The sequence below is a fragment of the Mauremys mutica genome, chromosome 14, assembly GCF_020497125.1.
Source record: "Mauremys mutica isolate MM-2020 ecotype Southern chromosome 14, ASM2049712v1, whole genome shotgun sequence".
NCBI classification, from domain to species: domain Eukaryota; kingdom Metazoa; phylum Chordata; order Testudines; family Geoemydidae; genus Mauremys; species Mauremys mutica.
In genome coordinates this window covers 40739044-40754161 of record NC_059085.1, presented here as the reverse complement: position 1 = coordinate 40754161, position 15118 = coordinate 40739044, and the positions used below count along the sequence as shown (strand labels likewise).

The 15118-nt window shown below is 44.7% G+C and overlaps 1 protein-coding gene across 1 annotated transcript in view; it reads left to right on the top strand.

Moving 5' to 3' along the window:
- Positions 1–15118, top strand: part of ZCCHC14 (zinc finger CCHC-type containing 14) — an 86144-nt gene that overhangs the window by 15894 nt on the left and 55132 nt on the right. Inside the window, exon 2 of the mRNA XM_044986782.1 lies at positions 1315–1438. Coding sequence (XP_044842717.1) covers positions 1315–1438 — 124 coding nt within the window. The remainder of the gene's footprint in view (positions 1–1314; positions 1439–15118) is intronic.

The following is a 15118-nucleotide window of genomic DNA, read 5'->3' as shown; positions in this document are numbered from 1 at the left end:
GAGCATTGCACCAGCGGCGTGGTGTGCTGAGGTTGTGGGGGCTGGGGAGCAGCAGGGGAGGGACCGGGACCTAGCCGGCCAGGCAGGAGGGTCCTGCGGGCCGGATGTGGCCTGCGGGCCATAGTTTGCCCACCTCTGTACTAGGCTAACAGTGGGGTAGATGAGATGTTTTTTTAAAAATTGCTTTCCTCCTCATTGTCCTGCCTGGAATCACTATATGATTGAACCTTACAGGAAATTGTAAACTCTGTTAGTTATCGTGAATAATGATTAGTTTCTTTAGTTACACTATTACATTTTCCTCTCTTGTGATTTATGAAAGGATAGAACCTATGTTAAATTAGAATCCTACAGACTGGGATTTCTTGTTAATTCAAAATGTGGCAGTTGAATTTCAAGGAATGCATTTGTTAATATGAGAACTTTTTGTTGTAACCTATTTAAACACACGTGTTTTTCGCCTTTCAAGCCCTACTGCTAATGTGACCATTTTCCATATCTGCTTCTCATTTTTTTAGAAAATGTGAGAGACTAATTGACTTGCTTTAGGTGGCAAGTTCTTCACATTAAACTACTAACAATAGGTGTTTCTCTATATTGTAGCACAAATGTGCGTATTGTTGTGGACAGCAACAAAAGTAGTTTAAATGTTCTGTTTTTCATATGATTTATGTTTGTTTTTCTAGCTCTTGAGTCATAGTGAAAATATGTTCCTTATGCTAAGTGCTGATTAAAGGGTACATATTATGCTATAAAGTCAGTTTTTGATGATGCAGCCTACTTTTCTTTCACAATGAGTAATTTTTCATCAAAATATAGTCTTCAGATCTTGATGGCAAGCTCCCAAATTGCAAAGCCAACTGAGTCATTTTCTTACACTGTTTTTTGTCCTGAGAGGTGAAGTTGGTTTCTTATTTGTTGCAGTAATATTTAAGATCTATGACACAACATAAAAGTGATTGTCCTTTGCTTGACATAGTAACCCAGGTTTGCTCTTAAAATTAACAAAAGAAGAGTTTGTAAACTTGTTTAAAATGAACTGTTGCATAAGCATAATACTTTAAAAAAGAATGGTACTTCATGTACCACTGTGTGGATTATGAAGGCTAATTTAGGTTTACAAATAGCTGACTAAAAAGTTCCTCCACCAAATTGTTACTTGTAAAATACAGTATACTGAAAAATGTATAACTGTTTTAGAATAGAATAGTAATGCTCTTGATAGCTCTTAACTCAATTTGAAACACTATTCACTTAGTGGAGGAAAATGGAATGTTCCAGAGTTACATCAGCTTTATTTTTATTTTTTTCCAGGTCACTCCAAGATCTGAGACCCCCATAAACAGTGTCAGTAACAGTTTGGAAAATGCACTACATACGTCAGCACATTCCATTGAGGAGTCGTTACCCAAGAGGTCTTCAGGAAAACACTCCAAAGGTGGGTCCCAACTTGTTTTGCATAATTCACATCATATATCTCTAATTGCTTTAAGGAAGTATTTTATAAACCTGACCCAAAATTGTAACTGTGTTTCTTTGCTAACTTGTTGAATTTAGCAAGGATAGCACACCGAATGTAGAATGGTCATTGGAGAAAGTCGTCATAGTTAAATTTATGTAGTAAGAGAGACATACTGCTGGGCAGTTAGCAAGAATGTTGCTTACAACTTAACCCCCTTTTAACTCTTTGGTCAAATGATGTCTTCGCGAAAACTAAATGTCTGCTGATTTGTTTAAGTGGTTGGTAGTCCATATATCTTGTCTTTGTATAAGTAGTTAATTGACATATTTTAGTAGAACAAAATGTTTGCTATGGTCAGTGTTGCTGTTCTTAGAGACAAGACAATGGGTAGAAGAGCAGCTATGTTTTGGTGTTCTGTTTTGGTTTTCGAGAGGACATTCCCGTGTGTGCAATGTGGAGGGTAAGAGAATCAGTCGACCCTTGGCACCTTCCTTCCCCCAGCTATACAACCCCTATTGTTCTGTTCGTTTGCTAACTCTGAAAACAGAATGTTCATCCAAAATCACTAGGAGTTCAATTTAATGCTGCATTGCCAGTAGGTGGTAATAAATGTACAGACCTTTCAGTGTCCAATATCTGTGTGTAAGTATACCTTTCATGTTGATATCGGTTATTTAAAAAAATGTTTGAGAATGTTGGTGGTGGATGGGGAGCTAGCAGAGATTGTGCTCACACTTTGACCTTTGTACTTATAGCAAACTAATACATCGCCATGGGTGTAGTCACTCTCATGGAGGGAGGGGTGGGTTGGTATAGGAAGGAACAGTTCTAGTCATTTAATGGTACATTCAGTGGGGGCACAAGCAAAAAATAGGTTTCCTGAAATTGAGTTGTGGAGAGCAATGTCCCTTTCCACTCCCATCCCTTTGGCTTATGCTTAGAAATACTCAATCTCCTTTACTTTAGATCAGCAACACCCAGAATCTAAGTTCACTTTTTTTATTTTTATTGCAGGCAGAGAAATATGTGGCCCATGGTTATGTTGGGGAAAATGTTGAGCTCTGAGCTAGTTGTAATGGGGTTTAAGACTCTATACAGAGACTAAGGGAGTGAAGGCGCAGTATTGGACCAAGAGGGTCTCACCCCTCATCAGCTGCGGAGCATGCTTCAAATGGAGGATCTGCTCAAAGGGGAATTCTGACAGTCAGGCAGAGAGTGGCAATGCAGGAGGGAATAGGAATGAAGGAGAGGCTGTCCAAAGGTAGGAAGACAGTTTTCAGTTTCTGGGGACAGGGCTATGCACAGGAGAAGGATCTGGATTGTGGGAGTAAACCACAACCAAAAGAGTAAGGGCCTGACTCTTTCTCCACCTCCACTCCCTGCTGAGATAGAATAATTGAACACTGGGCGGAGAGCTAGGGAATGCTTATTTGACCATGTGAGCTGCTGAGACTGGGAACTCCCCACTGGAGTGGGAAGAGGACTGAAGAGAGAGCAGGGAGTTAGGAAGCAGCATGGGGCGGGCTAGTTAGGTGCATTAGAAAGAGACAACTGAGGCACCTAATGCCATTCCCTTTGGACCCTTAGCCGAGACCGGTGGAGATTGAGGTCCTGGGTCCCACCTACTGGCTACCGCCAGGAGAACTCTGGGGCACTGGAAATGACTGAATGAAGCTTGACCGTTAGCCTTGCTGACTCCTATGCAAGCCCATCCCAGGATGCTGGGGTTGGAAGGACTATTGAGCTATGGCCTTCCTGCTACACCTGCTGGCTTCCAAGTAAAACCTGCTGCTCTAGTTTTATACTTATGTAGAACAACTTTTGTTAATGCCTTTGTAGGATCTGTATAGAAGAAATAATGCTGATTAAATTACACAAATTGATTAGTGCTAATATTTTGTCTTTAAATTTAGAATAGGCTTCAAATGTAACAACAAATCTAAGAAGTTATGGTCTGAGTGATAAGTTCAAATAAAGAGCTGAAATCTAGTCGTTTTGCTGGGGGCAATGTTGTGTAGTAGTTAGAGCAGTGGCCTGTAAATCTGGTCTCCTGGGTTCTGTCATTTGCTGTGTAACCTTGGGTAAATCTCTCTCAACCTCTTTCTGCTTCAATTTCCCCATCTGCAAAATGGATCCAGTAATACCACTTTGAAATCCTTGATGAAAAGTGCTTTTACAAGTGCAGCACTATTTATTTGCTATAGAAGCAGAGGAGCCAAAACAGATTGGAAGTAATTGAAGATCCTAAGCAAAACTTCTTGGCTTGTCTCCACTGGAAACTCCTATTTTGTGATATACCCAACAATAATCCCAATAGCTATATGTAGCAGTAAGTTTACAGCCAAATAATGCTGTAAGTAGCTATTTCTTCAGCTGTAAAAAATGCAGCTCTCTGCAGAAACCTTCCAAGGTTTGTGACTTCCATCTGACAAAAATAGGACAGGGTTTGGCATTAAATTTTCATTCTTGGACCATGATGGTGGTTCTAGCACTAGAAAATGTGCCAAGACTAGTCATGGTACAGACTGAAATTAATTACATTTTCCTCTTATACTTTTTTTATTTTTAATCTATGTATTTTAGAATAGGATAACCAGTTTGTTTGCAGGGATGCTGTTTAATGTGTATGTTGCAAAATGCTCAGGGATCAAAAGAAATGGAACAAATAGTTATTTGAGTAACTAGTATTCTAGTTTCTGGTTAACCAGCAACAATTCAATTTCAGACCCCTCTTCCACGTATGACAGTCTGTCCTGTGGGATGATGGTCCTCTCCTTGCAGGTTGGAGTCAGATCTGAGATTGACAGCTAGCCTGGGGCCAGAACTGCCCCTCCGTGGAAAAGCCCCTGATCTCTCTGCCTCTACTCCTGGGTGGTCAGTTGACCAGGGGTCTCTCCATTGTAGCAGAGGCTTTCAGGGATAGAACAACTCCAAAATTTTGAATTTCACTCCATTGGAGACTCCAGAAACAAGTGTAAATATGTTTTTTAATTCTGTCTTTTTTGGCCAGGAGTTTCTAGCCAGCCTTTCCTCATAGATTGCTGCAGGGGCAGATTACAAATGCTCTAGGTTGCAAATGCTCTAGTTCGTCCTCTCTAGTCAGGAGCACTAAGCCAGACTGCCCCAGCCGCAGAGAGGAGCTTGTGCCTGAAACAGAGAGCAACCCAGAGGTGAAGGAGAGGGCCAGGTCTCCGTGAAACACTCCAGACACTCTTGGCAGGCAGGAGGGCTAGGTCCTTACCAAGCCAGGGAATTGGGCTACGGATATAATTTGAAAATGATTTGCATCCTGACTTGCAAAAATCTTAGTAAACCATACACTCTCTAGCAGGATTTTCTGAGTCCTGGGAATATTGACAGTGGTTGTTAATTAACCCCCTACCCTTCATCCTTAGTATCCAGCTTTCAGTGCACTTGGAGGTAGAAATATCTCATACTCCTAGCTGGTGAAGGAGGCAAGAAAAGCAGTGGGCTATACTGTTATGCCTGCTGAATACTTCTTGGCGATGACCTAGCTTCAGTAATTCTAGTTTGTATAAATAGTGTAGTTAGTGTATTTGCAGTATTTTATATTGTCCTGGTTGGTTGGTTTGGTGGGGTTGTTTTTTTGTTTGTTTGTTTGCTTGGTCATGTGTATGTCACAAGATGGTTAGCTGGAAACATTTATATGTGAGAGAGAACATATATAGCTTAACTTAGGCAAGTAACTAGGTGAAGAAGACTAACATACGGTATATGTTACAGTTAGAACATCTAAACACCTACTTTAGAACATCTAAAGTAGTTGTCCATCCCATCTGTGTAAAATATATCCTTGCTTTAAATAACAAATTTCTTGTGCAGAATAAATGTCAGCCTTTAGAGATTTATAAACCTTGCCTTTTTTCTTCATGTTAAGGTCCATAAATCTCTTACAATGAGGATTATGCCCTGTTTGCAACTTGGGGATAGAACCAGACTCCACAGTCACTGGCAACAGGGGCATATCCTGTCCCTGTCACTTGAAGTTCCATCCATTTTTTTCCCCAGCTCTCACAATGGCATGCAGTCTCAGGCAGCCTTTCTTGCTGTAGGGGTTTTCTGAGGGAAATTCCAAACTTTATTTCAAATTTGTAGACTAACAATTTGGTTCAATAATGTATCTCTCCAGTTCCCAGCCATATTCCAGGGCTGTATTTGGTTTTGGGAGAGATTGTCCCTTCAGCTTTGTTTCCTTCTCTGAGGTGTAGCTCACAGAGGAGGTCTGCTATTGCAAGACCACTTCTCCATCCGGGACCAGGTAGGTTTAAAATGAATACTTTGTTGAAATTATTATTGGTCTCATGCACCCCAAAAGGGAAGTTAATCAATAGAACTTTTTCTACTGGGTAGTGCAAAGTCTATAGTTTAGTTACCATGTTAAACCAGTGAAACGTAGCCTTGAATACCTCCTAGGAGGGTTTTATTGTGAGTATATAAATGTCACAGCAAAAATGTCAAGTCTCTGTGGTAAGTACATTTCTATACAGTTTCCAACATTAAATGCTTCCTTTGGGCATCAACCTTATTCCAACCCTGCAAGATCCTAGAACACCACCTTGGAACCTCATTTTGTTCCTCACAGCAGTGTGGTGTGTAACCCCCTGCAGTTATACTTCCTATCCATTAGAGCAGTGGTTCCCAAACTTGTTCCGTCTGGTTTTATTTGAAGTTGAGAACTTTCTCTAATTAGACCTGGAGGTGTACTTTTTTACGCAAACAGGTATTCCTTGCAACTTTTGTAGCATTAATTCCCTAAATAAATCCAAGAAATATTCCTCCTTTGGCTAAGCATCAGAGCATCTTTAGGAGCACTGACAGTTTCAAGGCAGAGTTGGCATGCCGTCTGTATTAGGATTTGCTAGATGTTCACTTGGCCATCAATACTTAAGTTCACCAAGTTCTACATATTGGTCATTCAATCTTAGCCAACATCATTTAACATGTGTGCTTGCACACCTTGCTATGGATGCCTACATCTAAAGGATGATCTTACTTCCAACACCGGAGGTGCACTGCTATGAAAATTCCATCATAACAGATTTGTGAACCTTAGCACAAAAAAGAGGAGATGAATTTATCCATGCTTACCTGAAAATTTCCTTTCTCAAGTAATAAGCTCCACAGATCCGGTCCACTCTGGAAACAGTGGATATCAATTTTCATCTCTATGCTGGATGATCCAGGTATTTGGGCTGCTTGTTGTGAGGTGGAATTTACCACGCTCTTCAGTAAGAGACATTGTAGTGCTTTTCCCTCAATATATTTTTAACACAATCTGTAATTTAGGAAAGTAGATTTTAATGGTCCTGGCTGTGGAAGTTGTCTCAGCTGGATGGAATGTTAGGTGGTAAGCTATTTCCCTACTGCCAGTGACAGAAAGTTCTTTTTCTGCTCCCAAGCTGTAAGTAGGCCAATGTACCCGTTGTAGTGGATCTGTTGAGCTTATTACTCAAAAAAAGGAAACTGTCAGGTAAGCACAAATAGACTTTCTTATTACACATTTGAATTTAGATTGCAGGGTGGAGGAGGGGGATAAGACATTGCTAGACCTCTGTCCTTCCTATCTTTTTCTTTATTTATAAAACGTAGAGAGAGATTTCGTTTTCATTGTAGGAGAAATATGTTGCTTTCCACACTGATCCCAAAGAAAGCAACTGAATACAAATGAAGCTTGGATTTTTTGTTGCATGCACATTACGTCTTAAGTGCCTCATTGTACTTCCCTTTAAACAGCCTCAAGGTTTTTTTCCACAGTTGTCAGTTTTTCTTTTACTACTATAAATGAAAAAGTGCCAGTGCTTGAATGGTTGATTCCAGTCTCAAAGGTGACATACTTCATGCTTGTAATTCAGTTTGCCTTCAGGACATATACTTTCATCAGTGCATCTGTACAGGATTGGCCCTTTTGGTTTGGTAATTGTGTTTTGGAACATGACATTTGATTGAAGTCTTTGAGGACTCTAGTCTTTAGAATTATCACCGTCGACAAAAGTCTTAGTTAAGTACTATGAAAGTTGTATGCACTGTTGTTGTAGCTCTATTGGGCCCAGGATATTGGAGAGACCGATAATATCTTTTATTGGACCAACTTCTGTTGGTGAGAGAGACAAGCTTTCAAGCTTACACAGAGCTCTTCTTCAGATCAACCTTGTTTCTCTACTATGAAAGTTAATTTTTCTTCAAATAATTGCTTTTTGTTATACTTTCTCTGTGTACAAAAACAGCTAGAGTGACAGCCCTGAACACTAAAGTTTTCTATTTTTAGAAGAGTCACAGCACAGATAGTGGAAATGTAGGTTTCCTCACCGTTTCAGTCCTGGCTGGGAAGGACCATCTGCTAAGGGTGTAATTGGTGATACAATCTCCATGTCCATTCAACCCTTTTGTCACTGCCAATGAGGGGCTAATTCAGATTGCTTTACATTATGGATGCTTATCTGCAGTGAACTATGTCCTGGTTATTTATAGCGTGGACTGCTATACTAGGATCTAAGTCTAGAGAACTCAGCTGGGACCACTAACTCATTTCTGATAGGTTATCAAATTGTAATATCGAGGCCAGTTCAGATGTAATTGAAAGTTTTGAATGGGTTAGGTGCAAGAGGTGTAAGGTTCCCTGTCCTCTTGTTAATTCCACAAACAATTAAGTCTCCGCCCTGATTCTTTGAATTCATTTTGAGGCACTTTTGTACATGTCCAACATAGACAAAAATAGTAAAAATGTTTCTTGTCACACATACATCATTTCATGTTTATTACCAGCAGTCACAAAGATGCAAAAAACTATGGATGATCAAATGACAAAGCCCATATAGCATGTAGATTTTTGCTACAGAGTGCTTATGCAAGTCATTTGTTCCTTTAAATGAGAAGGATTGACAAGAACATTTTCTGTTTAAGTTGTTACGTGATTCAGTTTGTAAATCTGGATACGTGTATTGTGGATATCTGCATTTCTACATTCTTATTAAAAATCAAATATAAGTGGGAAAGCAGAGCATTTTAATATGTTCTTCACTTCAACTATAAAAGCATTAGTTAATGCACACTAGTACAAGACCTTTTGTGTTAGAGGCCAAGTGAAAGAACTACTTAAGACAACACAGGGAATCTTATTACAAGAAATAATATAATTTCCATACAATAGATTTGGATTTCTTATGACAACAAAAAATACACCTGGCTGTATAGAATTTATAAAACAACAACAACAACAAAACATTACTAGTTGCATGACTGCTTGTCTTGAGTAAGAGAGGTGGTATTAGTTTCTTGATGCATAGTCTATCTTCATCTTTGCACCAAATTCCAGTTTATGTATTTTAACAGTATTCATAGTGCCTGTCACCAAATGCTGTACAAGAGCAATAACAATACAGCTGAGGCCAGTGGCTGAGGGAAAGCCACCTGCTTTGCCAAAAGGGAAAAGTAATCCAGAAAGGAAGAGCCTTTTGACATCTATTGGAATTCCATGAATAGAACAAATTAGTAGCTAGCCCATAGGATGCAGTGAGTGCTGATTATTCAGAGTTATAAATATTCTACTCTTATGTCTCAATTCCAGAAAGAACATTTGTGTAAGAGCTGGTTACATTTAAATGAAAACATCTCAGTTCATCATTTGGTAAACAATGTAGTAATTCCTAGAATTCTACCTCTTTCATCAGAGAAGTTATTAATGACCCGCACATGTTAATGCTCAAAACAAAGTGTTTCAGCTCTTAAGTGGATAACACATGTAGGCAATGAATACTATTGCTCTGTGCATGTGACAATTTACAATTCACTAACCATGGTCAGTTACCACAGAATATTTTCCAAAAGTACAGTGGGATAAAGTACAGTAGACCAGATGTTGAAGTGCATAACAAAAGGCTCTTTATTATAAAGGCAATGTAAAGTTCAAAATATACGAAAACTGTAATCTTCTTATTAGTGTCTTACTTCTCAGATTTCACTTGTACTTTGTTTGATATGTCGTTGCTCCTACCTCAGATTTTCTCTAGTGGAAGTTCTCTGTGGGTATTCATAAGATAAGTCACTGCTACAAGCTTTTGTAGGGGTCAAGTCAAGTGCCTTATCTTCCTCATCTTTCCTTTTTCTTCAGTATTGAAGCTGGCTTGCTGCACTGCCAGCCAGTTTCATTTTCTGGGAAGTGGCAGAATTCCACTAGTCTTTGACCATTTTCCCCTGTATTCAGTGTCTTCTCTCCTCCTTTCCCGTGTTACTACTAAAACACAAAAAACTGGGCCACAAAAGCTGCATTAACTTCAAGTGAGACAACCATGATCTCTGCAATCTTTTCGCATAGAGAAGGTGAATCGCTGTTCCTCATTCCCAGCTATGCACCCATGGTTTTGGGCGGACAAGCAGTTTGCACCTATGGACGAACTTAGTAAAACTTTTAAATGTAAAATGAGCATCAGGCCTGATTCTGCAACCCTTACCCATTCAAACAGCCCACTGCATGAGTAAGGGCTGCATAATTGTTCCTTTAGTGAGTGCACCCTGTTCTTCTTCGAGTGCTTGCTCATATCCATTCCAGTTAGGTTTGTGCACGTGCATGGATGTCAGAAACTTTTCCCTAGCAGCTACCTGTTGGGCCAGCTGTGGAGCCCCCTGGAGTGGTGCCGATATGGCGCTCTATGTACGACCCTCCCGGCCCGACCCCCCTTCAGTTCCTTCTACTGCCACTGACGGTTGTTGGAACAGTGGTCTCTTGCTCACACGTGGTCCACTAATCCCTAGCTCTTCTACTTATCTTTGTATATAGTTACCCATTGTTAGTTAATTGTTCTATTTAGTTGTTAAGTATAGTCATTAGCAGCAGGGGCGGCTCTAGTATTTTGCCGCCCCAAGCACGGCAGGCAGGCTGCCTTCGGTGGCTTGCCTGCGGGAGGTCCCCGGTCCCGCGGATTCGGCGGCATGCCTGCGGGAGGTCCGCCGAAACCACGAGACCAGTGGACCCTCTGCAGGCATGCCGCCGAAGGCAACCTGCCTGCCGCCACCGCGGTGACCGGCAGAGCGCCCCCCGTGGCTTGCCGCCCCAGGCATGCGCTTGGCATGCTGGTGCCTGGAGCCACCCCTGGTTAGCAGATGTGGGGACTTCCCCTTAAACGTACTCGGAGGCATACCTGTGCCCACGGACAACCCCCACAACTCCTGTCTCCGCTGTCTGGGAGAATCCCATCAGGCGGATAAGTGCAAAATCTCCAAGGCCTTCAAGCCTCGCACTAGAAAGGAGAGGGACATTCGCCTGAAAGAGCTCCTCATGGAGTCTGCTCTCCGTCCACCACAAGACCCGGCCCCGAGCACCTTGGTACGGAGCACTCCTCTGCCAGTACTGTCCACGGCACTGAAAAAGGACTCGGCACGCCCTCCAAAAGCATTCCCCCCGGCACTGCTCCCTCTCATCGACTGCCTGCAATAAGCAGGCGAAGGGCAAGCCTCCACAGAGACTCGATGCAGGCACCGCAGCCCCAGCAGGGCACGATGCAGAACATGGGCCTACGGCTGACAAACCCACAGGTTGAGCTCACCCTGCAAGGGCCCCCATCTCTCCGGGAAGCCCCGCACTCCTGGACTCCCCGCAGCTGCAGGTGGAGGAGGTCACACTACCCTCCACACCGGACACCTTTGAGGCTGCTAGGGGGCTCATTGAAATGATGGCACCCAAGTCCCTGGTCTTGAGGCCTCCACTGCCTCGTGGCCTGGTACCATCAAGAGGCAAACCAGCAATGTTCAGGCTGTCTGCACCCAGACCAGCATCTCCGCACTGCTCTGAGTCTTGGCACCACACCTACGCATCACACCAGTCTGACTTGCGGCACCGGTCCAACTCGCAGCACCACTCTCACAGCCCCGATCTTCAGAGCCGTTCCCGCTCGAGGTGGTCGTTGGCTGATAGGTCTTGGTCTGTTCAAGGTCCAGATCCCGCTCTGAGACCTTGCGGCACCATTCTTACCGACCTTGGACTGCGTTCCCCAGTCCTCACTCAATGGGCCGACACTACTCTGCACGGCGGCACCGCTCCTTGCCATGGCACCGCTCCTCGCCATGGCACCACTTCCCGACATGCTCCCCATCACTTCTCGACGCCTGTCGATCTCCCAGTACTGTTCTCCACAGCAGCACGGTTGGTCACCATCCAGATCCCGCCATTCTCAACACCTGTTGGAGGATGCAGAGGCCTCCCTGGCACTGTCATGCACCACCCCTCCTTGGCCGTCCCACTCTTGGTCGCCCTCCCTTAGGTCGGGCAGAGTATCAGGGATATCGGAAGTACCCTGATCGGGTCCAGGAAGTCTCAGACAAGACACTTCAGTGCCCCACTGGCAGCTCCAGTGACAGTTCTGAGCCCAGGGTGCCCCTCCCGATGTCCTGCCACCATCATGTTCGGGATCTCGCATCTCTGAGGCAACCATCAGCCGCCCTCCTCAGAACCCCGCACAAAATCCAGACCCAGCCCTGCTCCTGGCGGAGGCTGCACCCAGTGCCCAGGAGGAACAGGACCCTGCAGACCAGGAAGCTGTCATGGATCTGGCCCTGCTGGTCATGTCCTCGTCCCCTGATGAGGCAGTAGCAGGTGCATCCGTATCTGGCCCACCACCCATGGACTACAGGGCCCTGCAGGAACTCCTCTATCAGGTGGCCCTGAACATGGACCTCCAGGTGGAGGAGGAGGTAGAGGACGAGGACCCCATGGTGGACATTCTGACATCAGAAGGGCCCTCTAGGGTGGCCCTGCCCATTATAAAGACCATCCAGTCGAACGCCAAGACTATTTGGCAAATGCCTGCTTCCATTCCCCCTGCAGCCAAGGGGGCTGAAAGAAAGTACTTCGTTCCCATTAAGGGGTATGAATACCTCTTCACCCACCTCCCTCCATGCTCCCTGGTTGTGGAGGCGGTGAACAAAAAAAGAGAGGCAAGGTCAGCAGGGGCCCGCTCCCAAATCAAGAGAGGTGAAACGCCTGGATCTATTTGGGGGAGAGGTTTATTCTACGGGGGGGACTCTCCCTTCAGATCGCTAATCAGCTCGCGATCCTTAGCAGATACACTTACAACTTGTGGTCTGCAGTTCAGAAGTTTCAAGAGCTTCTCCCATTCGAAACAAGGAGGGGCAGACTAGTGGCCCGGACTTTGATGCCGCGGATGTGTCAGCGTGTACTTTTGGCATCCGGTATCACCATGAGATGCAACGCCTGGCTCCAATCTTCGGGTCTTCCGCCGGAGGTGCAGCAGGCGATCCAGGACCTCCCATTTGATGGTCAGGGCCTGTTCGCTGAACAAACCAACTCCAGACTGCATAGACTGAAAGATTCACATAATACCATTAAGTCTTTTGGCATGCCTACTCCGGTGACACAAAGAAAACCCTTTAAACCCCAGCCCACCCAGCAGCAGTCCTTCCCCGCTAGACCCAGGCAGGACTTCTCCTGCAGGATGAGCAGATATACCCGCCATAGACCTTCCTGCCCTCCTCCGGCACAGGGCCAAGGGCAGTCCAAGCCCCCTCTGGGCCCTATGTGCCCCTTCTTAAGATGCGATGGAGGACGGATTACCAGCCCACATCCCAGCCAGCTATCCTCCCTTTTTGAACCGTCTGTCCCACTTCTACCATGCCTGATCCATTATTACTTCAGACCATGAGTACTCCGCATGGTAGAAGTGGGCTATTCTATCCACTTCTGCTCCTTCCTGCCCTCCCAACCCCCTTGCCCGTCCCTCTTCAGGGACCCCTCTCATGAGCAATTCCTCATCCAGGAGGTCCAGTCCCTCCTTGCTCTGGGAGTTGTGGAGGAGGTGCCCCAGGAGCTAAGAGGCAAGGGTTTCTACTCATGCTACTTCCTCGTCCCCAAGGGAAAAGGGGGCCTGCAGCTCTGTCCTGGTGCTCTGGGCGGCGCGGCTGTAGCATCGCCAGCCACCTGTGCTCCAAGCAGCGTGGTCAGGGGGCAGGGGGGATTGGATAGAGGGCAGGGGAATTTGGGGTGGTGGTCAGGGTGTGGGGGTGTGGATAAAGGTCAGGGCGGTCAGAGGGCGAGGAGTAGAGGGGTTGAATGGGGGCAGGCGTCCCAGGGGGCAGTCAGGAAGGAGGGGGGGGTTGGATGAGGTTGGGGGGGCAGTCAGGGGCAGGGGTTCTGGGGGCGGTCAGAGAGAAGGCGTGGTTGGATGGGGCAGGGGTCCTGGGGCAGGGGGCGCAGTCAGGAATGAGAGGAGGTGTTGGATGGGGCAGTGGAAGGCAGTCAGGGGCGGGCGGCTCGAGGGGCAGAGAGGGGTGGATGGGACAGGGGTCCCGGGGGGGCATCAGGGAACAGGGGAGGTTGGATGGGGCAGGAGTCCCAGAGGAGCTGTCAGGGGGCAAGAAGAGGGGGGGAGATCAGATAGGGGGCGGGGGCCGGGCCACGCCGGGCTGTTTGGAGAGGCACAGCCTCCCCTAACCGGCCCTCCATACAATTTCAGAAACCCGATGTGGCCCTCAGGCCAAAAAGTTTACCCGCCCCTTCCTTACAGGATACACAGTAGTACTCACCCACCTATTTGATACCAGATCTGAGCCTGTTTTAAAGTAACTAATCTACTGACTTTGTCACCAAATAATTTCTAATTCATGGTCTTTTAGACAGCATTAGTAGATACTTAGTAATTTTATTAGATCTAGGTACTTACTGAAGCAAAATTGTTCAGATCATCAGGGTTGTAATCTGTAAACTATTTTATATGTATGCACCCTTTATTTTGGTATTATTCTATTTCCATATTTTTGATGCACTATGTTTTTCATTATTTTCTTTCTCTGTTATTAAAGTGGAACATTAGCTTTGGTGTAGTTAATAATGAGACTAGTTTACTGTTTTAACAACTGATTTTTTTTTTCTACACATGCTTACTTTTATTAACTTCTGGGTTTGGCAAGCGTTAGTGATTGAAATTTGAGTTGGTTACTGAAATACAGTTCCCCTTTTAAAAAAAAAATCATGTGACTTTTTTTTTTTTGCACAAACATGGGCTCAGACTATTGTTCTGATCATACCCAAATGGATATTACTGCCTCAGGATTGATCTCAGTTAGTTTGTGGCATCCACTGCCTTTTAGGGAAACAATATTACACCCTCCTCCCTCTTTCTCCCCCCCCCCCCCAAAAAAAAGTTAGGGTAAGAACTCAACAGTGTGGTAGAGCCAAGTTGATGGACCCAGAGAAAGTAACTTGCACATGTGCAGCATGAATTGGGACTCTGTCGCAAGGTGGAAAGACATCAGAATAACTGTGAGTCCAGGTGGCATGCTGTGGCCTTTGAACCCAAGCAGCACCCATGTACTATGAGTTGAGTCCAGCTGTTGATAGTTTTGAGAATGTGTGTTGTGCACATGGGCTGCTTTATCTGCATTGTGCAGGGGCTCCTTATGGAAGATTTGCCCTGATAGCATAGCTTCTGGTTCTGAGTTAACATCTTTGGGTACTGCATACTTCTGTAGAATTACCTGTGTGTTCAGTCCCTTGTGTACAGTTTTATCATGTTACATAAAACAGATTAGAAAACTCTGTCGCTGACAAGCAACTTTATTCTACTTCCAGTATATTGGAAATCAAAATGAGTGAAATTCCACTGTTAATTTGTGGGTGGGAAGCAATAG